Raw genomic sequence first — 25,643 nt, forward strand, 5'->3', positions numbered from 1 at the left:
CGTTAATTATTTATATTTCTTTACGCTTCTGATTAATTTAGTAAAACATCTAAACGATTTTTACTGTTGTCAGAAAATAAGACATTTCTAATTCTCTACAGACTTTTGAGCTGTAGTATAGATTGCAATAATAGTGTATGGTTATTGTTGATAGCAGATGAAATAGAAGTATCAGGACAGGGTGTGAATAAAAGTTATGAGTAGTGTTGCTGCAGAGAAAGTTGTTCACTCTGGTGAGGTCTAATGAGTCTAATGGGAGGCTGACCCTTCAGCTTTCCTGTCCCTGTCCTGTTTAACCAGAAATGCTCTCGTCTTTTAACATTAAACTCATAACTTTCCTTTTTGATCAGTCTTACAGCTACAGCTGGATCAGCTGACCCTGTCCCATCCTTTAGTTATGCTGTTATAGGCCACAACTGCTCATTAACTTCCCATCATGCACTGAGCACTTCTGTCTTTTACTCAGTGTGTTAATATATCACTACTGCGTGTCAGTAACGTTGGTCCTCTTCCTCCCATCATGTGTTTTGTCTTGTCCTCGTCGTATGCTCTTGATTTTTTTCTTATTTTGTCTTTTCTGTCATCCCCAACCAGTTGCTCATCCTTGAGCCTCATTCTGCCGAACATTTCTTAAAAGGGTTTTTTCTATCCCACCATCACCAAGTGCTTGCTCATAGGGGATTATTTAATTGTTGGGGTTTTGTCTCTATTATTTTTAAGGTCTTTTATTTATTATATTTAACAATTATTATTTTAAAATGCTGCTACATAAATCAAATGTATTCAAATTAAACTCCCATTCAAACCTAAAGTCGTCTCACCCAATTTGGACGTCCAGCCTAAAAGAATACTACAATATCAACCAGAAATTAGAAGCATAGCCAGCAGCTGTTATATTTAGTTTCTAATTTAATCATTTTGGCTGGTTTAAAAATAAACACTCATAAAAGATTATTGTTTCATTGTCTGGTTTATTCTTTTTCCATTTATCGATTATCCAAGTCCTTAAAACACACACATGTATATATGAATAATTCAGTCATAGAAATATTAATGTACTGAGATCCTGAGCTCTTACATGGAGATATAAAACTGTTTTTGTTCAACAATGACCTCTTTATTGCTTGATAGTATAAAATAAAACTTTTTTGTCCATACTTTTAAAAAACAATGTAATGGCACCAAAGTAACAACTTTCTGTTCAAAAGAGAAGTTTAGTTTTTAGCTTTATGAAAACGGCTGTGCTAGGTATATTGTTGTCACTGTACACTCGCTCAATCATGATCCTTTTCTAATTTAGAGATGTATCCTGTTTAATGGTGCCAATCTGAGGATGTAGCAGTTGTAGCTCCAACTGTCAGAAAAAAGGGCTTTCACATTGCATGAGTTATATGAAACGAGGTAACTGTTGAGTGCAGAGTTGAAAGCTGGTCTGACAGACACCGGTCCTGCAGCAGACAGGCTCACAGTGGGATTGAGAAATAAACACTTCTTTACCAGACTGAAACTGTGAGAAGAACAATAACCTAGTCCCCCACTAACTGTACAAATATAAATGCATTTTTTAATTGTTTATTATCGAGTTCATGTGCATAAAAACATGTACTGGCGCTCTGTGCATGTACAGCGATGCTGATATAACGCAGGAAGAATTGGACCTTACAGCGTCCGTGGAAGTGCTGTTTGTGTAGGACTCACAAAGCAAACATGTAGGCTACTAGAGAATGAGCTAAAGCAGCTCAAATTAGTTTCAGTGTTTAAACTGTCATTTGTATTTTTTCAAAGCAAAAGCCAATGCTGTCGCCACTGAGTGAGCATCAGCGCACTCTGCAGTTTGTGTGTAGAAGCGAAAAAGCTTACAGCACCTGATATTCCCAGGCGATCTCCAATCCAAGTACTGACCAGGACCGACCCTGCTTAGATTCCGAGATCAGACGAGATCGGGCGTGTTCAGGGTGATATGGCCGTAAGCGAGAGCAATTGCATGTAGAACGCGTTTTGTGGGTGGCAAATGTCACACAGTTTGATATACGCTGTCGTGTTTTACAGCGAAAACATGCAATCCTTCGTTATAAACTGCAGCTTCAACATTGAGCTACAATAATGCTTTTCCCGCAGTAACATCTCAATAATAACACTTGTTAGTTTATTACAGCACAGTGTTAAAGGGACAGAGAGCATACAGTGTGTTAGGACGAGTTGTGACATCTCCTAATGCGTTTTTATGAAGGTACGTCTGTGTATATCAATGATCATTATATAACTAACCTAACAAACTGCTTTTACTTTGCTTTTATTTTCTGATTTTCCATCATCTCTGCCTACCTTGGTGTTGCTGGACCTCCCTGCATTTGTCTCACGTCCCTCCTATGGGCCACCCCATTTTAAAAATCCTGCTAATTTTTTCTTAACGGCTCCTTAATTGAGTTAAATGTAACTTAATATCAAGGACACAAACATAATTATTTATTTTCTACATTTTGTCTTTCTTTTCTGGTGTGCAACAAGCATACGGGTTATTTATTGTTTTCGACTAAATAGTGTAGTAGAGTGTAGAGTGCTATCATGATAAAGCGTGCAGAAGACAGGGGCAATAAATGCAGTGGGAAACTATTTTACAGATATTGTTTTTCTTATGGCGCCCAATCGCGATAATTCCGTTAATCTTGAGGTCTTTGTCGTCATCTGCTGTGCACAATGCAGTACTACAGTCTCTCATTTCCGTCAGGCACTGTGTAGGTCAACTCTTGCGACGGCGTGTTTGGCTGGCAAAGGACCCACCAACGGCGGTTCAGCGTCGGCTTCTCAGGGTTTCAAGGAAATAGTTTTCGTAAATGAAACTTTATCCATCTGAAATCAGAGTCATCTTACGAAACACACCGGTAAATATTATATCTTGCAGAACTGCATCTCTTCCGCAATTAAACAGATGTTTTATGTGTGTGAAGTTTGCACTAGTTAAAGTAATATAGCAAAAAAAAAAAAGGGGGGGGGGGGGACGTTAAGCAGAAGTGGCGCTTTGTATGAATGGGCCATGTTCTCATACTGTTGGATTGATGTAAACGATCGTTTTGAGTAGTTTAAATTCGTGTTAAAGGAATTCTTGACCCCTATTGCACGGTTTACAAGCACAGAGGTAGTAAATAAATGTCCGGTGAACGTTAATTTTCTCACAGCTAATGTTTAGCTAACGTTAGCGGCGCCGTAGGATTTTGTGTACAGCAAACGCTACACCTCTCCACCAACTTTTCATAGCAATATTGTGATGAGTGCAGTCGCTATATATTGCTCCACAGTCCCACTACAGCTGACCTCAGTTTGAAGAGCCCTCATTTGTCACCAGTGCGACCGCGTAGCTTATTGTGACTTTGTCCAGTGGTCTCCAACTTCTTGATTCCTTACTGTAAATACACTTTTGGTTTTCTTTGTTTACAGTTTTGAGCCGGGTTAAGCGCTCTTTCAGCTTCCTCTGAATAAGATTCGAGTGGAAGCCATGTTTCTCTACAACATCACCCTGCAGCGTGCCACCGGCATCACCCATGCCATCCATGGAAACTTCTCAGGTGAATTTGCGCCAGATGTCACTGCTTTATGTCTGGTTAGGTCATGGTTAATTTATCAAAGCTTGGTACCCCTCCTTTATTGTCAAAGAAGCCTTTAACTGCAATTTCTATGAGAATTAGCACTAATTAGCATTAATTGTTTTATTTAAGTATATTTTCTTGTGTTTGTATAGTCCTTAGAGTTTATCCTATCATGGTGTTTCACTCAGTATGTTGATGGAGATAATGTAAAGCATAGTTTTCTCATGGTTAAAAAATACATAAAAGAAATATCACAAAATGCTTTTTTAAAAGCAGGATTCAGGGAAAACCATAAAAATATCCACATCATATGTCTGATATTATGTTTTGGTAGGAACCAAGATGCAGGAGATTGTTGTTTCCAGAGGAAAGATCCTGGAATTATTACGGCCAGATGCCAACACAGGAAAGGTGCACACTCTTCTCACAATGGAAGTGTTTGGCATCATCAGATCCCTGATGGCCTTCAGACTCACTGGAGGAACCAAAGGTACAGAAATGACATCATATGCACTCACATACATGTGTTTGTAACTCTAAACATGGATTGCACAGATTAAATGGTATGTATTAATAATTTTCTTTTAAGTGGTTTTTATTAAATCTTTTGTCTGACACTAATGTTTTGTTTGTAGTGCATTCTTTTTTTATTCATTTACAATTAGAAGGGGAAGTTGGCCTCCATTGGCTTTCATTACCTAAGCTTTAATTACATGACTGTATCATAATTAATATAATGTTGACAGGCTGGCGTCGTTTCTAAGTGATATTTATGTATTTTTAGATTACATTGTTGTGGGGAGTGACAGTGGTCGTATCGTCATCCTGGAGTATCATCCATCAAAAAATATGTTTGAGAAGATCCACCAGGAAACATTTGGGAAGAGCGGCTGCCGCCGTATTGTTCCTGGACAGTTCCTTGCTGTTGACCCAAAAGGCAGAGCTGTAATGATAGGTGAGAATTTTATGAAGTATGCATGAAATCAGCATTAGACCATTATGTAGAGTCCATCATATCAGACAGAATCCAGATGTTTGTGCACTGTTTATTTTTTATATTGCTATTTTCCTTCTCTCGTAAGATGAGCACCCTTTCTTTGACGAAGGTGAACAAGAGCAAGAGCTCAATGGTTTTTTTTTTAATCATACACACTGCTAGGATTTTGTGTGTAATCTGCTGTGGTGTGTTTAGCGTTGGATGTAGTCACCACGAAAAAGCCAGTTCAGTGCCAGGAAAAACCCTTACATTACAAACCAACACCAAAAACTATATACTCCAAAAGAGTCCATCAGTTAAGACTGATGTGTTTTAAAGGTATTTATTCTAATGTACTTTTTTTTTTTTTAGGTTTATACAGTGTGTGTGAATCTGCAGCTTTGAAACTGCATGAAGGCTTTGCAGCAAGACTTTATACAAACTGGCCTGTAGTGATTTTTAAATAACTTACTGTGGTATTTAATTTATTTGTTGTTAAAATAGGCTGTGTTTAATTTGAATCCTTTGAGTCCTACTTGCATTTGAGCAAAGTGGGCCTGGATAGCTTTGTAACATCTATGTACCCAAGTAGGCCTAAACATACTAACAGATGCCTCTTTTGTTTTTTTCTCCCCCAATTCAAAATTGTTCCATTTGGTGATAAGTTACTTTTATGATCTTACAAATACAATAAAACATGACATTTTAAGGCGACCGTGGCTCAGGGGGTTGGGAAGCGTATCTGTAACTGGAAGGTCGCCGGTTCGATCCCTGGGCTCTCTGTCCTGGTCGTTGTGTCCTTGGGCAAGACACTTTACCCTACCGCCTACTGGTGTTGGCCAGGTGATGGCGCGATATGGCAGCCATCGGCCTTCTGTCAGTCTGCCACAGGGCAGCTGTGGCTACAACCGTAGCTTGCCTCCACCAGTGTGTGAATGTGAGAGTGAATGAATAGTGGCATTGTAAAGCTCTTTGGGTGCCTTGAAAAGCGCTATATAAATCCAATCCATTTAACAAACCTGCAAAGTTGATAGGTTTTATAATATGTTTTGTGGCTCCATACAGTTATTTATTTATTCATTTATTTATTGGCAAAGACAGAGGTTGTCAGCTTAGATGGTAATTTGGTTTATAGACTGATGATTATTTTTCTTTTATTTGGGCCTTGGTGTGTTAGTATAATGTCAGTGGTGTAAATATTGCTATAATTGACCTAACCCCAAGAGCCTTACAGGTGCTTAAGATAATAAATCAGCATCAAATGCTATAAATTTTGTAGTTCTACATCAGAAAATTTTACCTTGATAGAAGTGTTTTGTGGAACAATTATGATGTTAATTAATGTGTGCTGAGTTACTATTGTTTAAATCCTGAAGAAAATTTATATACACACACATATAAATAGTTGTATTAAACCAGTTAAATGAAGCACACAATATGTTTTGTCATTTATCTGACTAGGAGCGATAGAGAAACAGAAGCTGGTGTATATTCTGAACAGAGATGCTGCTGCGAGACTGACCATCTCCTCTCCACTGGAAGCCCATAAAGCAAACACACTGGTCTACCATGTGGTTGGAGTCGATGTTGGGTTTGAAAATCCCATGTTTGCCTGCTTAGAGATGGACTATGAGGTAAGGACACAAAGCACAAACGTGCAGGGCTGCTGAATTTCACATACACTGAACTGTTGTTGTGTGATGAGTTTTCATGTCTCTTCTCTGACTGTCACTGGAGAAAGATTTAACTTCTCTGACCTCAGCATGACTTTAATTGAAAAAAACAGTCATGTTTTGTTTGTTTACCAGAATAATCATGTGTGTTTAATGTCTACAGGAAGCTGACAACGACCCAACAGGAGAAGCTGCTGCCAACACACAACAGACGCTCACCTTTTACGAGCTGGATCTCGGCCTGAACCATGTGGTCCGCAAGTACAGCGAGGCATTGGAAGAACATGGAAATTTCCTCATAACTGGTGAGCATTTGAGTAGTGTTGGTCATATTTAAAGGAAACAACAGTAGTGTTATTCATCAGGTAGAGAGTAGTTGAAATATCAACATTTTTACAAATTGATTTGCTTTCAGAAGATAATCATTGCAGCGAGGTTACAAAGAATTGTTACATCAATGTGTTGTAGATGTGATGAGTTTGTCATGTCTCTTCTCTGAGAAACACTGGAGAAAGATTCACCCTCTCTGATCTCTACAAAAGTTTACCAACGCAATAACACAGCGTTAGATGTCGTATTAAAAGAAAGCATTATGTTGTAAAATAGAGATTACTGTGCTTTTTTGAAATTCTTACTCCTTCATCATTATGTTTTTTAAAAATGACAACCCTTCTAAATGCTTCCAGTTCCTGGTGGTTCTGATGGGCCCAGTGGGGTTTTAATCTGCTCTGAAAACTACATCACCTACAAGAATTTTGGAGACCAGCCTGACATTCGCTGTCCCATTCCACGGCGTAGAGTGAGTCCTTCTTACAGGAATGCACATTAAAAAGCAAATATTTATAGTACAGGATTTCCTGTGCAGATTTTAAGTGTGTTTTGATGCATCATAACATCAGTACACATCGTGAGACTTTACCTGATTTTAAGCTGTGAGTCACTAAGTAGATTTTAAACATTTTTTTCTCTGTTCATGTGGAATTTTGGTTGTTTTGCAAGTCCCACATTGTTCTTTGCATAAACGTCTATTTTTATCCTCCCTCACATTCTCTTCTGCTCCACCCCACAGAACGACCTGGATGACCCAGAGCGTGGCATGATATTTGTGTGCTCAGCTACCCACAAGACCAAGTCCATGTTCTTTTTTCTGGCCCAGACTGAGCAGGGAGACATCTTTAAGGTTACTCTAGAAACTGATGAAGAAATGGTAAGGATGGATGGAAACTAGACATTTTTAACAAATTTATTTAATGGGACTAATTATGTTCACTTCCAGCTTCTGTTTTTTTTCTTTTTTTTTTTCTTTCTTAGAATCACAGTTGCTTGATTAACAAACACTAGATAAACATGTCGTATTTATCTTATCCTGCCCAGTTTATGTAATTGCTCAGTTTATCCAATGTCTGAAAATAGGCTTTTTACTTGATTTCTTTTTCATGGCTCATCTTATTAAAAGCTCACTTTCAATTTGATTAGCTCCCTCAGCTTCTTCAAAAAGAGCCAAATGCTTATAAACTCACTCTTTTACTTTTATAGGGAAATCTGTAGCGTGTTGACATTAGCTTAGCAAGAAAGTAGCAAACGCAAATACTCTTGTTCTCAGCAGGGATTACTTTTAAATTCTTCATTAACATTTCTTGAACTTTTGTCATTATGTGTGTGAATGTGTGTGTGAATGGGTGGATGACTGAACGTGTAAAGCGCTTTGGGGTCCTTAGGGACTAAGTAAAACGCTATACAAATACAGGCCATTTACCATTATCGGTTTTCTATTCCTCCCACCGTCCAAAGACATGCAGCTTGTGAGGATAGGTTATTTGGATAATCCAAATTACCACTAGGTGTGAATGTGAGTGTTGAATGGTTGTTTGTCCCTGTGTGTTGGCCCTGCGACAGACTGGCGACCTGTCCAGGATGTACCCCGCCTCTCGCCCTATGACAGCTGGGATAGTCTCCAGCACCCCCCGCGACCCTGAAAAGGATAAGCGGAACTGGATGGATGGTTTTCTATTTATGCTCATTATAATACATACTCCCGTAATAAAAAACGATGCTTGTTTTGTCTCTTAGGTCACAGAAATTAGGCTGAAGTACTTTGACACAATTCCCGTTGCAACAGCGATGTGCGTCCTGAAGACTGGCTTCCTCTTTGTGTCTTCAGAGTTTGGAAACCAGTAGGTTGCAAACAGAAACTCAAGTGTTTCTTTTCGTATCTCTCAGTCTTTGATTAACCTCTATTTCTCTTTCCTTTAGTTACCTTTACCAGATTGCCCACTTGGGTGATGATGATGATGAGCCCGAGTTCTCATCGGCAATGCCGCTGGAAGAGGGAGACACCTTCTTCTTTCAGCCACGCCCACTTAAAAATCTTGTGCTGGTGGATGAACAGGAGAACCTGTCACCAATCATGTCCTGTCAGGTGAGTGTCCTGTCAGATGAACATGGGGACTAATCTAATTGCCTGAACTTGTGAGACAGATTTTTTTCTTAAATCTTAAACCAGAACATTTCTGGCTCATTGACTACTCTCTTCCTACTTTCTTCCAGATTGCTGATTTGGCCAATGAGGACACACCTCAGCTTTATGTATCATGTGGACGAGGACCCCGGTCCACTCTAAGGGTCCTTCGGCACGGACTGGAGGTACACACACTGTTTTTTTTCTAACGTAATTAGAGAAAGCCCACACATGTACTTTGCTGGCTGTGAAATTGATGAGTTTTTTCATGTCTCTTCTCTGAACAAATACTGAAGAGTCTTTTACTATCTCTGATTCCAGCAAACACACAAAGCCTTCTTTTCATATCACACTTTGAACGACTGTTAGCTTGGTGTCACGTTTTTCCCAGCCTTTGAGTTACGCTCACAATGTTGGCTGTACCCTGTTAATGTCTTACTTCCATTACTGTGAAGATGAGCTTTTAAAAATGGTTTGTTGTGTTTGTCTTTGTAATGATGATAAACTTTCAATTTTCTTTTTCTTTCCCTCACCCTGTCTGTTCCCCTCTCTCCGCCTCTGTCAGGTTTCAGAGATGGCTGTGTCTGAACTGCCCGGTAACCCCAATGCTGTGTGGACTGTACGCAGACATGTAGAAGGTAAGAATATTCTTGTTCCAGGATGTGTGTGGCTAATCAAGGTTATAAAACATGCTGAAAGTAAGAAAAGTCTGTGAAACATATTCCTGTTATGTTAATGTACATCACTGGTTAGCTGTTTAGTATAAGATGTTAGGGAGCCACTCACCACTAGCTGGAGCAGCTGCCCTGACAGATATCCCTATGTTTGTGATGCGACAGCCACATGAAGCAGTGTGGCGCTGCAGTACACGCATGCAGTACACGCATGCAGTACACGCATGCAGTACATGCTGGAGATGAACATTTCTTTGCTGACTCTATTAAAGTAAACTAACATATAACCACCTACTGAAACAGTGTGCAACCAAACTTGTGTGTTCAATGCCATTAGTAATTTTGTTTTGTTTTTTCTTCTGATCAATACTGTGTTTACTCTGGTTCTTAGATGAGTTCGATGCCTACATTATTGTCTCTTTCGTCAATGCCACTCTGGTTCTGTCCATCGGTGAGACTGTAGAAGAAGTGACAGATTCTGGTTTTCTGGGAACAACACCCACTCTCTCCTGCTCACTCCTGGGTGAAGATGCGCTTGTACAGGTGCGTAAATGTACCTCATCTGCACATCACCTTTGGGTATTTTCACCACTGTGCCATTTAGTCCATTTAAGTCAAACTGTGGCTTATTTTCTTACATGGTGGGGTTCGTTTGTTACAATGTTAGAACAGGTGTTCTCTGCCCAGTTCCGAGTGAGCAGTTTGTTTATTGTGTGAACATGATTCAACTTTGAGCTGCTCAGGTGCACGTTACAAGTTTGAGCTTCCCATAGCCAAATATGCTTTGCATTCTGGGATGTGGCAGGGTACCGTAGACGTGCAAAGGTCAGTATGGGTTTGCAACCAGCCGTGAAATGAATATAAATTGTCCATGTTCTCAAATAGTTCAGAACACAGCACTTCCTGTATTTTGTATTCTTGTTGCTCCTGGTCCAAACACATGAGCTGGCCAATAACTTCACTGAACGTTCTCAAGTGGTTTGTAATGACTCGCTCTGTGTGAAGAGAAACCAGACCATGGGTAAAAGCTACACGTGTAAGAGTAAAGAGTAAACGAAGTATAGGTGTAAAAACACCCTTAGACATTGCAAAGAAATTTCAAAGTAATGAAATTTCTTTGAAATGAGCAGCTTTGATAATTGCATTTTATCATAATTCCAATAATTTCTAAAAAACTAAACGAAAACCTTCCTTTGCATCAAAGGAAGCATTTCGAAATTCGAAATTTATTTTAGTTTTTGTTTAGCAGATTATGTACATTTTAAAGGTTATGTTATCAGTTTCTTTTTGTGTGTTAAGCACAAATAATTAATACAGTTCATGCATTAATTCATCTAATTACACAAAGATGGCCATTTATTCATCATCAACCCAATCTAGTACTTTGTCTTTTCTCTCCATCTTACCTCTGTGGTTCTTTCACTCCCTCCCCCATACAGGTTTACCCAGATGGTATCCGTCACATCCGAGCAGACAAGCGTGTGAACGAGTGGAAAACTCCTGGTAAAAAAACTATTGTCCGCTGTGCTGTGAACCAGCGGCAAGTAGTCATCGCCCTCACTGGTGGGGAGCTGGTCTACTTTGAGATGGACCCGGTAAGGAAGTAGATTATTTTTGTGTTATCCGATCATCCTCTTGTGCCCCTCTGACATTCTGTTCAGCCTCCATAATGCCTACAATGTGGCATGTGCACGAAAAATAAAACTGTTGGTGGAGTGAAGAAATCCAAAACTGAAGAGTCTATTTCATCACCTCCAGCTTTAAGTGAGACAACATAGGCTATAACAGCTTTCTCCTTGTTCAGAGCAATGAGTGATTTGGGCTGCTGTAAATAGTGGTCATAAGAGAAAATTTCCTCTTTTTTAAAAAAATTTTTTTTTCCTTCGGCCTATAGTTAGATTATCTTTACTGTGTGAAATAGATCACCTGTTTCTGCTCCGCACTGCACTGTCTTCCCTACACACGGTGAAGTGTTTCATTGACAAGGTTACAGTTATACTGCGTACTAATTAAAAAGCAATACAATAGACAGAAATACTGCCATCAATCTTCAGGAATATTGTCCATTGGCAGAATCCTAGTTTCCACTTTCATGCTGTGTTTAACAAGTATTAGTTATGCTTTGTAATAAAAGGTTTTCACAAAAATACTGCGTTGAGCTTTATGTAGACTATGTGAAGGCCCAGTGGCCCCCCCCCCAAAAAAAAGAAAAGAAATCTTTTTTTGGGGTTAATCAGTCAAATGATTTGACGGCCTTATTCAGCACTTCATTTTATAAAAGGCAATTTCACAATTGACTGCACAGTTAAATTGCCTTATCATTAGCTTCACTTAATTTATTTTCCTGCAGAGTATCTGATGATTTAATTCTAACACTAATATTGAATATCTCAGGTTCCATATTGAATAGAGGAAGATGACTGAACTGAGGTGACGGAAAATCTGTTTATTAATCCTGCTGCTGTCTGTATTTCACTTTTGATTTTTTTCAGTCTGGCCAGCTGAATGAGTACACAGAGAGGAAAGAGATGTCTGCAGATGTGGTTTGTATGAGCCTGGCCAACGTTCCTCCTGGTGAGCAACGCTCCCGATTCCTGGCTGTTGGGCTAGCTGACAACACTGTTCGCATCATCTCCCTGGATCCTTCGGTATGAGCTTGACACAGAGATTATCAATGAGACCCTTTTTTGTTTCGAATTGGAGGTGTTGCTCAGAAATTGCTTTTGCTGGTTTATCTGCTGGCATGTGATTGAGCCCATGACAGCTTGTATCCGAACAAGATGTCATGTACTTTAGTTTTGGGTATGTCTTTGCCATCTTTGATGTTTGTTCCTATAGAGGTTTGTTTTGGTCCTAGTAACATTTGACCGTTCAGTTTATTGTTGATTGACAGCAAAGACTATTTTCATGCTCTGAGGGGACAGACATGCAAATTTTGGCACTTGTGTTCACTTTTGAAAGCTAGTATCCATTATCTGCTGCACTACAGAAATTCGTTTGCCAGTCATCTTCACAGTATGTGGAGTCAGAGTGTGTACTCACACGCGCGCACACACATGCACATGCCCTTTCAGGCTAAAAATGAGGACGTCATGTTGCTTCTAGTTTCTTAATTTATTGCCCTTGCAGTGGTAATGGGTATTTTCAACTGTTGAAAAGTTTTTCTCATATTCATAAACCAAACTGTGCTGCTCAGCCAAATTTGCACATTGTCACTGTACTCTCAGGTCTTTCCCATTGTGCAGAATGAGTAACAGAATTTAGCCTGTGTTTAGCACCCAAGTTTGAAGGAATCCATTGTTAACCACTTAAAAATTCCTGGTAAACTTATAAATGTAAAAATGACTGGAAATATACTTCAGCTAGATTTTTAATTATAGGATTTCCCTGAAGGCTCGGGAGCGTCTGAGATAAATATTAATTTAATGTCAACAATTTCAGCAGCCTTCTGCAGAACCTGCTGAAAGTAAATAATCCCAAAAAACAGAGATGTTTTAGCTGATTAACTTCTACAGAACTTAGTTTAGACAGTGATGCTCAGTGTGAAAATACAGTCCCTCCAAAAGTCCCTACTATCCAGGAAAGGTTCCTGTGGTGGGAACTTAATTAATGATTGGCATAAATCCCTTTAAGGCTAAATTAATCTTAGTTTCTTATGAGGTCAGTACAAAGTAATGTTGTCATGTTTAGGAAACAATTACATCCTTCTTTTAGGGAAAACTTTGTACAACATGAAAGTTGTCTGACCACTTTTACTGCCTCTTAAGATGACCAGTAACCTTAAAATATTCATTGGACATTAACTGGAGATTTCTGCTTCCCTGTTTAAAACGTGTAAGCCAGAAAATAATGCTTTGGGTATTCAGTAATGTGGTTTCCCCCCCCCCCCCAAAAAAAAAGGTCTGGATTAAAATATCTCGTCTGCCTTAACTATTTCAATAGAAGTGTAAATTTTAAAAACTTTAAAAACGATTACAGGATAAGAATCTTTTTTGTTTACGTGCACGTTTAAACAATTGAATGGTGCTGTTACACAAAAACGTAATGTTCGGATTCCTTTGCATGTTGCTATTTTTCTGACCCCCTGAAACTTTACCATGTTTAGGACTGCCTGCAGCCACTGAGTATGCAGGCCCTACCAGCCCAGCCAGAGAGTCTGTGTATCGTGGAGATGGGAGGGGTGGAGAAACAGGATGAACTTGGAGACAAAGGAACCATAGGCTTTCTCTACCTTAATATTGGGCTTCAGGTATTCTTTCACATTTAAATATCTCAGGTTTCATGTTGAAGTTGAAGACATTTTACTTTTAAATCACAGCTCTGTAAAACCAAATGTAATACAGGGATTGTGTACAGGCATGAGTTCAGATCGATCTTGTACCTAAAATCCAAACTGATAATGTTTTTCATGCTTGATCAATTAGCAGTCAGGGAGCACAGTCCAGAGCAAAGATTGTCACAATTGTTATGTTAGTTTATGTTGCTATACATTTCAGCTTATGTAGAGGTTTTCTGCTAATGTGTTTTTGCTCCTCTTTCTCAGAACGGTGTGCTTCTGAGGACTGTCTTGGACCCAGTGACTGGAGACTTGTCAGATACCAGAACACGCTACCTGGGATCACGACCTGTTAAACTGTTCAGAGTCAGAATGCAAGGACAGGAAGCTGTATGTAACTCGAACGCTTACTCAGAATCAGCTCATAAATACAAATATGTGCATTTACAAAAATATTGTTTGTTTTGTCAGTTTTTATGCTTGTGATCATATTAAGTCAGAAATATTTATATCAAACCTTAAGATTTAAAAATAAATTTGTGTTTTTCATCACTGATTATAAATTAATTGATTAATTGATGTCTTTTCTCTTGCTGACAGGTGCTTGCAATGTCCAGTCGCTCCTGGCTCAGCTACTCTTACCAGTCTCGTTTCCATCTGACTCCTCTCTCATATGAGACTCTGGAGTACGCCTCTGGTTTTGCCTCTGAGCAATGTCCAGAAGGCATAGTGGCCATCTCTACCAATACTCTAAGGTATGGATGCACTTAGAGCATTTTTTTTGTAAAACATAGGCATCACTGTTTGTGTAATGGAGTTCAAACTGAAGAAATCCAGCATCTGTTATGTATTATCGCAATTTAAATAACTCTAAACGTCTTATGTTCAAAGTGTTTATAAATCTGCAGAAAGAAAAGTTTATTGAAGGGCGAAAAATATATTTTTATATAAATCTCACCTGTGCTCGTCTGCCTGGTAGAATCTTGGCTTTAGAGAAACTTGGAGCCGTCTTCAACCAAGTGGCCTTCCCACTTCAGTACACTCCCAGGAAATTTGTAATCCACCCAGAGACCAACAACCTCATTTTGATTGAAACTGACCACAACGCCTACACCGAGGCCACCAAAGCTCAGAGAAAGCAACAGATGGCTGAGGTATGACTATATCGTTGTGACCCAACTAGTGGTGTTAACATCTGTCTGCGGTTACTCTCAGTAATAAATTTATTAAGGGCAAGAAGTCGGCATGTCGGGTATAAACAAGAGAGAACAGAAATTTGTTCCTGTGTGAGTTATTTTTCCAGGTTAGAGCCTAAAAAAGTAGGTTTATTAAATTATAAACCTACTTTTATATTTAGGAATTTTTCCTGACATCCTTTTACTGTTTTTTCGTTTTTCTCACTGATAAACCCAACAGTAGAAATAATGAGAAGTAGAATTTGGTAGTTTAATGGCATTTTGTCCCTGATGATAATTATATTATGAATTAATAATCTTTGTGATGGCAGACATTCCCATCACAGTTTGTAGTCTAGAATATCACTTTCATATGGCTGGTTTTATTCAAATAACAGTTGCCAACATGTCATAAACAGAAAATCACATCCCTTCTTTTGCCATTGTAGGAGATGGTAGAAGCTGCAGGTGAGGATGAAAGAGAACTGGCTGCTGAGATGGCTGCTGCATTCCTAAATGAAAATCTTCCAGAAGCCATTTTTGGTTCACCCAAAGCCGGCGCAGGACAGTGGGCCTCACTAGTGCGGCTGGTTAATCCCATACAAGGTTCAACACTGGATCAAGTGCAGCTGGAACAGAACGAAGCTGCGTTCAGGTGAGTAGTACTCATGATGGGTGGGTGGGGTTTAAGTGAGGTTAAACAGTCTGACCCTGGGCTGTTTCTCATTTATTATGCCTTTCTCTTTGATGGACAGTGAGCCTCCCAAATTCCAAGCCCTTCATTAATACTCAGTGTTGTTTCTTAATCAGCCGTTGACATAGTGAAAATAGTTTGGGCTGCCATTGTAGAGGTTCTTCGGTTTCACCTGGTGACAAATTAACCTTTTTCAAAACGACACTTTGTGTCGATTTGCATCAACACCTGCTGAAAACAGGCACAGTATTTTTTTAATGCAGCAAAATGCTTATTAAGATTAAATGATGCCCATAGTATGGAATTAAAAGGTAATAAAATTTGTGATTTTGGAAGGCAGGCTACTGGATCCATCAAAAGCATCACTTTCTGATATAAAACAGTATTGTTGGCCATGTTTTGAAGGTTATAGCTAATATTTTGTGTTAATATATTTCTAAATGATTAGCGTGACTAATCTAAACTAGCAATATAGTATATAGGTGGGTCTGATGTTGTACTTGGTGTTTTTCAGTGTGGCCGCTTGTCGATTCACCAACACGGGTGACGATTGGTACGTCCTGGTCGGTGTTGCCAGAGACATGATTCTCAACCCAAGGTCAGTGGGTGGCGGCTTCATCTACACATATCGACTCGTCAGTGGAGGGGAGAAGCTGGAGTTTGTGCACAAGGTGGGTTTCAGTGACATTAGGGGTTAATTTTATTAAGCTTGTTTCTCCTTGAATATTTATTAGGCTGAAGCTGATTCACTCTCATCTTTTGCTGTTTATACTGGGGAATACTGATGTAAACGGCATAAAAGTGCTTGTCTGTGTCATATTTGGCTTTAGTTTGATTCATAAAGCAAATCAACATTTCATTCTGTAGGCTCTGCAACAATTTAATGCTTAGGTGCTGTGCTTTGTTTTTTGGCCTTCTGGTGCAGCTGCACGTGTGCAGGTTTCAAAAGATTTCCGCCGTCACTCTGCTGTAACAGTACTCAGAGCAAGTCAGCTGGAGAGGACGTTCAGACCTTGTAGCAAGTGCAGCTCTATCATGAAAGGCTGAGTAAATAAAAATAATTCACAGCCCAAGGGAGTTTGAAGAAAATAGTTAGTGTGACAGGCGACTTACAGATGTCAGAAAGATGTATATACGGTTTCTTTGGGAGATGTTGGCTTTTATCACCTTTGCGCTTACCCAGGGACTGTGTGCAGGCCATGATTTGAGACAGATGTTAAGACGAGGACTGGACTCGAGGAAAGTCTATTCAGAATGCATGAAGCAAGACGGACTGATACAAAATTTTGATGATGGGATGAAACACAGCTGTTGCTGTCCCAGTTGTCACAGACTCGCTGGGCAATTCCCCAAGAAACCCCACCAGGGTGGAGACGATCAGGGTGAATCAGCCCACATACGTTTGTTACCTGATGTGGATTAACAGGGGAAATGACTCATGAGTGTTGTGTTTCGCAGTGGTATCAGGAATTTCCCGACCACTTAACCAGATTTGATATTTTAGATGATTCTATCAGGTCACAACTCACTTTTTTCCCTGTTTGTTATATAACCAGAGATATCAGAGTATGCACAATAAGATGACACATTTCTGAGTGCAAAGTCATGACAGCATCTTGGATGTAGGCAGACGCACTTTTCTGAGATGGCTGTGTCGTTGGGTGTATGTTCCAACAGGGCAATAAACTAGAAATATCCATCAAACTGTGACAGGCCCGCTGAAGGCCACGGAGAAAGCAGAGCACCGGGTTGAAAGGTTTTTCCTGTCCAGGATGTCTGAGCTCACAACACACTCTTACTCACTCTCCAGAGGGGAAATTTGGATTCTCAAGTTGCGTTTTAGTTGTAATTTGGGCATATCTTAGACAGGGAAAGTATTGACGATGTCTGACTCGTGACTGGTGTAATCTTATTTGAGAAATATAATTTACCAAAATACTTTCTTAATGTTTCAACAGGTAAAGAGTTTGTTTATGCGGTTGTTCAGAAGTGCTTTTCTAAGAAAATCGTTAAAAAAATTAACATGTTAAAAATAAACAGCTGGGATCTGTAGTAAATCTAAAACCACAGGCAGATTTCACTGTAGCTGTCTTACAATCTCTTATGATGACTAAAACTGTGTTTAGTGAGACTTCCTTTCGTCTTCTTTAAAAAGCTCTGTATCTGTTTCAATCTTTATCTGAACCCAGATTGTTTTGTTTATTTCTAGACCCCAGTAGAGGACGTGCCTTTGGCAATCGCACCATTCCAGGGACGAGCCCTAGTTGGAGTGGGAAAACTGCTTAGAATCTACGACCTGGGGAAAAAGAAGCTGCTACGCAAGTGTGAGAACAAGGTAAGACAAGGACGTCTGGACACAAACATCTATACACCCTATATAAATATTCTCTCTTCCACCTGCGAATCCCACTTTCTATCAAAGGTTCTTTATAGAGATGATGAATATAGTTGATCTGAAAATATAGACGATGAAGAATTAGTCTTTAAAGATTTACTAAAAGGAGCCAACTTTGACCTGACCCATGATCAATGAGTTGATGAGCAGAAGCATCCCGATCTGGGATGTAATCAGGCTTACATCATAAAATTATTAATTTCAGAATAAGAAACAAAAAGTGTCATCATGAAAAATAAATAAATAAAATCCAGTTCACTTTTTACTGGACACATCTGACTATAGCTTTCACCAGACGGGCATGGTTTAAACAGATATTACAGCTTTCACAAAGCTAGCTAGCATAAGAAACATCAGAAGATATTGATATTCTATTTGAACATGTGCTGTGTAACCAGCACAACAGGTGCTCAGTACAGTGACACAGAAAAAACGAATCACAATACAAGACATTCGTACTACAATAGTTACACTGCTAAATGATAGTCAATAATCTCAATTGCAGACCTGCATCTTTATTAATTAATCTTGTTAAAAACAACACTGTAGTACAGATGATTATTTATTAAAACTTTCAAATATACTTTAACTGGCTGGTAAATAGTTTTTATTTCAACTCTTTGAAACCAATTTCAAAAAAAGTTTCATCTGTATGTGGATAGCTTTATCTCTGTTTGCACTCTGGGTTTTCCTTCCTGTGAAAAGAAAAGAAAAGGTTTTATCTAATGGTGCATGGCCGATTTGTTCCAGATTAGCCATCAGGGACTTTTTCAAAGTTCCTAATGGCACGACACCTTTATCTTTATTAACCAAAGCAAACTGCACCGTTTTGTAAGAAGCAGAGGTGCCTTTATATAAAGAACAAACCACCTGAAGGGTGTTTTCAATGCAGCAAAGTAATTGTTGTAAACGGGGTCAAGACTGAGTGTGAGGGTGTCTAGTTTTTGTTTGCAGACACTTTGTGTTTAGGTTTTAGAGGTTTGAAGCACCTGTTGTGCTGTAGAGCAAATCTTTTCATGAGTGTATGTGATGCATCACGCTTTTGCATAAACATTTTTCCCAGAATGTTTTGGTTGAAATTAACAGCCTGCCTTGAAACTTCTCTGTGTAACAGGATATAAAAATAGTGCGGTCTGTTTTGAAACGTAAGATTTGGACGTGTTTAAAGGGGAAAAACATTGCACTCCTTAAGTTTGTGGGGCTTTAACAGTCACACAGAACAACTTTACTTTAACGCGTAAACAGTAAAGACCAATGTTGTATCTAATTAATGAACAGCTGATGTGCAGCAGTGTTGCCGCCTGAGTGTTGTGTTGCAGATAAGATGCATGTAGCTGACAGTTGAGTTAATACCATACAGTACAGTGCATACATAAACACATGTGCATTGTATAGCCCCTCTGGATTATACTTTTAACAATTGTTTCCAGTCTATTTAGTCCCTCCCTTAATGGTTACATCCTGTAGTGTGTAACGTGAGAAGTTTTAATGAGTGTGAGCAAGTCATTTTTCACAGCGCTGCACAGGACACCACTTGGGGAACATGTCCAGATTGCATTATTTTCTTTTAAAACACTTGACTGAGTGTACCTCACTGCTCTCCCTAACTCTTTGTAGCACGTTCCCAACCTGGTGACTGGCATCCACACCATTGGCCAGCGTGTCATCGTGTCTGATGTCCAGGAGAGTCTGTTCTGGGTTCGTTACAGACGTAATGAGAACCAGCTCATCATCTTCGCTGATGACACATATCCCCGCTGGGTGACGACGGCCTGTCTGCTCGATTATGACACCATGGCTGCTGCTGACAAGTTTGGGAACATCAGCATCGTAAGTAAAGGGCGAGAAGTGTTTGGGGGTGTGTATTGTATTTTTGTGGGCGAATAAAGCCAGAAAACATCAAGACCATCAGCCCTAAACAAAATTTTCTGCAATGACGTAATGTCTCCATGTTTTGTCCTTGGTTTGCTTAGGTGCGTCTCCCCCCTAACACAAGTGATGATGTGGATGAAGACCCCACTGGGAACAAGGCTCTATGGGACAGGGGCCTCCTCAATGGAGCATCACAGAAGGTATACATATGCTTCACCTTTTCACGTTTCTGGAATTAAACAGTGTGTCTGAGCAGATGAAGCATAGACTCAAAAAAGAGAAGTGAGTGAATTAAAAAGGACATTGTCTCTCTGGATGCCAACAGATAATAAATAAAAGTGAGGTTAAAGAGGTTTAAGGGAAAGACGTGGGTCTTCGATGAGTTTGTGTAAACATCAAGGGATGGGGAAGTTCTTAATGGTAAACCATTCCATACTTTTGGACCAATGACTGTAAAACTTGGTTTCAAGTCTGTGCGTGGGATGGAGAGCAATGGTTGGTAAGCAAATTTGAGGAATCTGGAGGTGGGATGGAGGGTAAGCAGTTCAGAAATGTGATGTCGTGCCAGTGCCTCGCAGTGCTTTAGAAACAAATAAATGAGTCTTGACAGCTGTTGCTGCCCCGGAGCAGAGGTCTTCAGCTTGACCTCAAAGTGAAAGAACAATTTAGATTTAACATGCATTGTCTGTTCAGACCTGCTTCAGGCTTGTGCATCGGGTTAATGCTTCAAATTTAAAAAAAAAGCTTAGAGTTACTTAAACATTTAAACAATCGTTCATCATTTTCTGTGACTGAGCAGTATAGGCCACAAATGATATCTCAATATATTTTTTAAAAGGGGATATAAGCCAGTATTTTATAAGGTAACCAGAAGTGAGATTATTAAAATATTAATAATAAAATATACAGTAAGTCATGTAGAAAAGAATGTAGCAGGGGCTTCTGCATTTTTGAAGAAAATATCAAAGCACTTTCACTTTCCTGATGTTTAAAATAATAGGACTGGTTCAGATGAGATGTTAAAGGCTGTGTATGTAAAACGTATATTTTAACATTAAGTAAATGTATACTTTGAAACTTCATTCATTGTTGGGCCTGTGCTGTTTTGCTCTCTTTTAAACCAAATCTGAACTGCAAAAAGAGAAACTGAAAGCTGCTGCAAACACAACCCTTACTATACTAAGAGCTTTACATTACGGCAAAGTATATTGATGCAATGGATACTGTCTAATTCTACATCTTTTGAGAATATGTTGAATTATTAAAAAAAAAAAAATTACCTTACCATTTGTTTAGAAATTAGTGTAGATGTTAAATGTGGTATTTTAATATTGGTTGCAAAGTACAAAGATGTTTATCCTGCAAGTAGCAAGTGTACACTTTTATGAGGCAAAGCAGAAAACTGTGGCTTTAGGTGGGATAACTGAGACAGACCTCTGCTACATCGCATTCATCCAGTGCTGAAATCTGGCCCGGTGTACTAATCTGCCTCCCTGGCCACTCCAACCTCCGCAGACACACCACCATCAACCACAAGTTTAACCTACTCTCAAATGCAACCAACACAAGCCGCGCACACACAGGAGAAACACACCGGATCACTCATCCCACATTTTAAATCCTGGTCAGAAACTGTTTAGGTAGCACATAGACTGGGAAAGTCCCTCCAGTGTAGTCATTATGAGCTGGTCCCAGTTGCCATTGTGACACAGTGTGTGCTATTTCTGCTTGTGCACACTGCACGCATAGATTCATTTGAGTTTGGAAATGTACCGTATCTATATATAGACATGGGTGTGGATGTCTTGACTTGTCTTTATGCAAAATGATGTCTGTCTATGCGTCTGTCCAGCCGGCAAGTCACGTGGCTCGGCCAAAATGCTGCCATAAATGATATATGCCATACAAAGTAGAGGCTTTTCTACTCTGAGCACTCAAAGCGTTTTTCCTTACAAGGCTCATTCACCCAATCACGCAGATTCATATAAGCAGTATTTTCTATACCTAAGATTTTATATCAGTTGCACACTCTAACATCTTGCTTAAGGATTCTTTGACATGCAATCCAATAGCCAGGGAATCGATCCATTGAGCTTCCCTTTGATAGATGACTCGCTCTGTCCATTGCCTGGTGAATCACTATACAAGAAAGTTGATGTCAAATTGACCTGACATCCATTGTGCATGTGTAGATTTTTGTAATCCAGTGTACAGCTGGGGCTGCAGTGGTCAAACACTTTGTATGAAACATTTTCAGGTGAAATAAACCGTTACAGGTTCAAGTAAAGGGAAGCTGTTGTCTTCTTTGCACAGCTTTCTGACTTATTTGTGGAGTACAGAGGTCATTTCGACTCTGCTTGTCCCTCCTTAGTCCCAGATGTGGTCTAATTAGCCTAATATTGAGGTTTTATTACTACACAATGCTCCCTTGGTATTCACAGTACCTTCTGATTACTATCATCATCATTGGTTTGGTGGTTTCTGGACGGTTATCAGATTAAACCATCAGGACCAATTTTTGACTCAGACTGGCAGTTAATGTGCTTTATGTGCACATGCAGCCAATCTTCGGAGATAAAATGGCCTCAGGTGACATATCTCTCTCTCTCTCTCTCTCTCTCCCCCCCAGGCTGAGATAATAATGAACTACCATGTAGGAGAGACAGTGTTATCTCTGCAGAAGACTACTCTGATTCCTGGTGGTTCAGAGTCCCTGGTCTACACCACACTGTCTGGAGGCATCGGCATACTAGTCCCATTCACTTCACATGAGGTAAAACACTAAGATCTCATTTAAGTGAACACACATGCACACTTTGCATGATCCTAAAGTAGTATTGTGTGGCTCAAATGTCCTCCTGATTTCTCTTCCTTCTCTTTTTAACCCCCCGGATTTCTTTATTTCGTCTGACAGGATCATGACTTCTTCCAGCACTTAGAGATGCATATGCGCTCAGAGTTTCCTCCTCTTTGTGGCAGAGACCATCTCAGCTTTAGATCCTACTACTTCCCAGTCAAGGTTGGGATTGTTTTTACACATCCGTCTTATTTTTATAATATAGTTTCAACTGCGGAACCTGTTTATTAAAAAATATTTGAGGATAACAAAAACAAATTCTGTCATTTTCTCCAGAATGTGATTGATGGAGATCTGTGCGAGCAGTTTAACAGCATGGACCCTCACAAGCAAAAAAGTGTGGCAGAGGAGTTGGACAGAACACCACCCGAAGTCTCTAAGAAGCTGGAGGACATTCGCACTCGCTACGCTTTCTAACCTCACACACGGACATTTCGCACAACACACATGAATTTTACCAATGCATACGTTTCAGGACCCACAGATCGTTGCTTTTCCCAGCTGCGAGTCATCTTTAGTGATTCAGAATGAGGTATTATGCGGTTTACTGTGAGCAGACACCAGCTTACATGGAAACCTACAAGAAGCCACTCGGCTTGTAAGTGTCTCACGTTGACCACCTGTGATGTAATAACCTGCTTTCAAGTGTGTGAGCATTTAGCTGCTGCGTGAACAGGAATGACACACATACTTTTTCACGGGTCAGTTACTGAGAATTTGTCAGGTTTTTGTCACCTCCAACTACAGAAACCATGCATGCAGCACCACAAAGACACGTTACATGGAAACATGACAAAGCTGTTGTTTCTCTAAACATTGAGCAGTAGCTTTGGTGTCTTTCACACTTACATCTGTGCGAGCAGAATTTGGCACAGCTGTATGAGAGTTCACACGCTTGATCGCTTTTTCTGTTCACAAAGAGATCACAGTTAGAAAGTGTCAGTCATCGTGGAAGAAAATCTTTTTTTTTTATTTAAAGAGTTTTTGCATTCCCCCTAGTAGGAAAGGCTAGTTGATGTCTAATGTACACAAAGCTGTCTCTGAAATATTTCATTTTTGTGTATCCTCCAGCTTTGACCACAGGAAACTTTTTTTTATAATGATATCATTTTAATTTGTGCTAATTGGAATAATTTGTTGTGACACATACATACCATTGTCCCAGATGGTATAAAACTTCCCAGCCCCAAACCCTTCCTGTCTTTGTGATGTCATGTTGGCCCCCAGGCTCATTAAAAAGCACATTGCTTACTCACACCTGGGAGCCTAACACAAGCTGACACCTAACAGTGTGTAAGCTGCAGCCTGCAGTCCAACAAGTGCCGCCGTTCTGTGGAGTTGGTGGAAAAATACTGAAGGTTTGCACTGGGTGTTGTTCTTGTCAGTCCAGTAAATTCCCAACCTCAGCCACAGACATAGCAATCCACAGTAGTCACTGAATTTAGGGGGATTGTGGGACAGGTCAGTGGTCTGTTTTTGTAAATAAAGTTGTTTTTGTTCTTTATAATGCCAAGCGTCTGTATCATTTTATTTTATTCTCTTCACCTTAGTATGTTTGGAGAGCGTCAGTTTGATAAAGGATGTGTGACTTTAAATCTTTGTCATCATCAACACATTGGAGGCCCGATATTAAGATTAGTCATGACTGCATATACGCAAAGCTGTAGTTGATGTGCCGATCAGCTGACGGCTTCTGTAAACGTGTAGTACAGACTCAACAAGGTGAAGCTGCTCAACTTCAAGGTGAGGAGAAAAGATTTAGATGTTGCAGCAATTTAAGTCAATCAAGTCCAGTTATGTTGCATTTAGATTGACTTGACAAACATAATGGATTCTAGTTTCCAAAAATAAATGTGTATATTTTTTGGCACTATTGGTTTCATTTCAAAGTCAAATTTATTTATGTATTTTTTCCATATTACAATAAAGTCTCCTTTACTAATTCTGCTTAGACTGAGAAAAATGTTTAGTTTAATGTACAATTGTAAAAACCTAGCTTGGTTTGGACTCGCCTCTTCTTCACATGCATAAATCCAGGACTGGGGCAATCAGTTGAAAGACTTTGTTGTTGCGATGCAGAATAGCTGCTAACCACCACATGATTTTCCAAGCTGTTGATTATTTTAGAAAACTTGATGTTTTAGTAATTAGACGTGAACCTTTTATTCATTCCCTTCCCTGTCATAAATGGTGCCAACATAAAAATCTGCAGCAAGAAAGAAAATAACTACAATATATGCAGTTAGTGCCATATATTTTTGGATTCTGATCAATTTTATAGTTTTGACTTTTTTACAACACTGCAGTGGAATTCAAATAAAACAATAAAATGCGACCTGCAGACTTTAAGATTTAATTATACCAGTTTAGCATCCTGAGAATTATAGCTAGTTTTATACATAGAGGCTCAAAACTAATTGGACATGTACAGTTGGCTCATTATCTTACAGCTATAGAGTTAAATCAAGTTTTGAACATTTGGTGGCTTTGCACCAGAACTCTCGACGTAAGATCCAAGATATTGCAACTAAAAGAGCTTCCTATACTGTAGTGATTAAAACAGACGCCTCATCAATAGTCCTGACTCCTCAAATATGGTTCTTTATTCTCTGTAGAGGTTTCCATCAAGGTAAGAATACAAATATGGCTGCATGTATTTATTCCTTCCACGGGTGTACATAGTGCCACATAGAGCAGTGAGGCTGCTGTCAGCTGAGAATCTCCCTACGGCAGCTTGTTTAACTTGCATAGCAACAAGACTATAAAGATTTGTCACATTAAAGAATAACAAGTGCTAAGCTGCTGCAGAGCCACATCTGGACCAGCGCTTCTGCATGGGGATTTGCCTCTGTGGGAGAAAAGCCAAGAACTCAACCAGACTAAACTTTCCCACTTAGAACAATGGCTCTGTAGGGTTTCATAGAAGTGTAACCACATGGGCAGGTTTTTCAAAATATGTAAAGTGCCTTGTGGTGAAATCGAGAAACCATCTGAGCAGAGTTCACAAGG

The 25,643-nt window shown here is 39.5% G+C and overlaps 1 protein-coding gene and 1 pseudogene across 1 annotated transcript; one reads left to right on the plus strand and one right to left on the minus strand.

Annotated features, from left to right (window-relative positions):
- Positions 1-1,853: 1,853 nt before the first annotated feature.
- On the minus strand, positions 1,854-1,972 carry LOC146571361 (5S ribosomal RNA; annotated as a pseudogene).
- Positions 1,973-2,754: 782 nt separating this feature from the next.
- On the plus strand, positions 2,755-24,141 carry sf3b3 (splicing factor 3b, subunit 3). The gene is made up of 27 exons (XM_085280541.1): positions 2,755-2,882; positions 3,436-3,563; positions 3,919-4,074; positions 4,369-4,539; positions 6,022-6,194; positions 6,397-6,538; positions 6,920-7,032; positions 7,303-7,440; positions 8,304-8,407; positions 8,487-8,652; positions 8,781-8,876; positions 9,257-9,329; positions 9,757-9,908; positions 10,805-10,960; positions 11,858-12,013; positions 13,471-13,614; positions 13,909-14,031; positions 14,242-14,396; positions 14,621-14,795; positions 15,266-15,471; positions 16,025-16,181; positions 17,720-17,845; positions 19,523-19,735; positions 19,879-19,977; positions 22,407-22,550; positions 22,692-22,796; positions 22,911-24,141. Exons 2-27 carry the CDS (start codon positions 3,494-3,496, stop codon positions 23,049-23,051), a joined length of 3,654 nt encoding a protein of 1,217 aa, XP_085136667.1. The 5' UTR covers positions 2,755-2,882; positions 3,436-3,493; the 3' UTR covers positions 23,052-24,141.
- The last annotated feature ends 1,502 nt before the right edge of the window (positions 24,142-25,643 follow it).

Source organism: Mchenga conophoros, linkage group LG7 (assembly GCF_057382185.1).
Source record: "Mchenga conophoros isolate Kocher_MC1m ecotype Shallow Benthic linkage group LG7, M_conophoros_male_GT1.1, whole genome shotgun sequence".
Classification (NCBI taxonomy): Eukaryota; Metazoa; Chordata; class Actinopteri; order Cichliformes; family Cichlidae; genus Mchenga; species Mchenga conophoros.

Excerpts from the sequence above, each read along its gene's own strand:
- sf3b3 (XM_085280541.1), top strand. The coding sequence starts at position 3,494 with ATGTTTCTCTACAACATCACCCTGCAGCGTGCCACCGGCATCACCCAT. Across the intron at positions 10,961-11,857 it reads TCTACTTTGAGATGGACCCG|TCTGGCCAGCTGAATGAGTA; the intron begins GTAAGGAAGTAG and ends GATTTTTTTCAG. Across the intron at positions 14,032-14,241 it reads GAATGCAAGGACAGGAAGCT|GTGCTTGCAATGTCCAGTCG; the intron begins GTATGTAACTCG and ends TCTTGCTGACAG.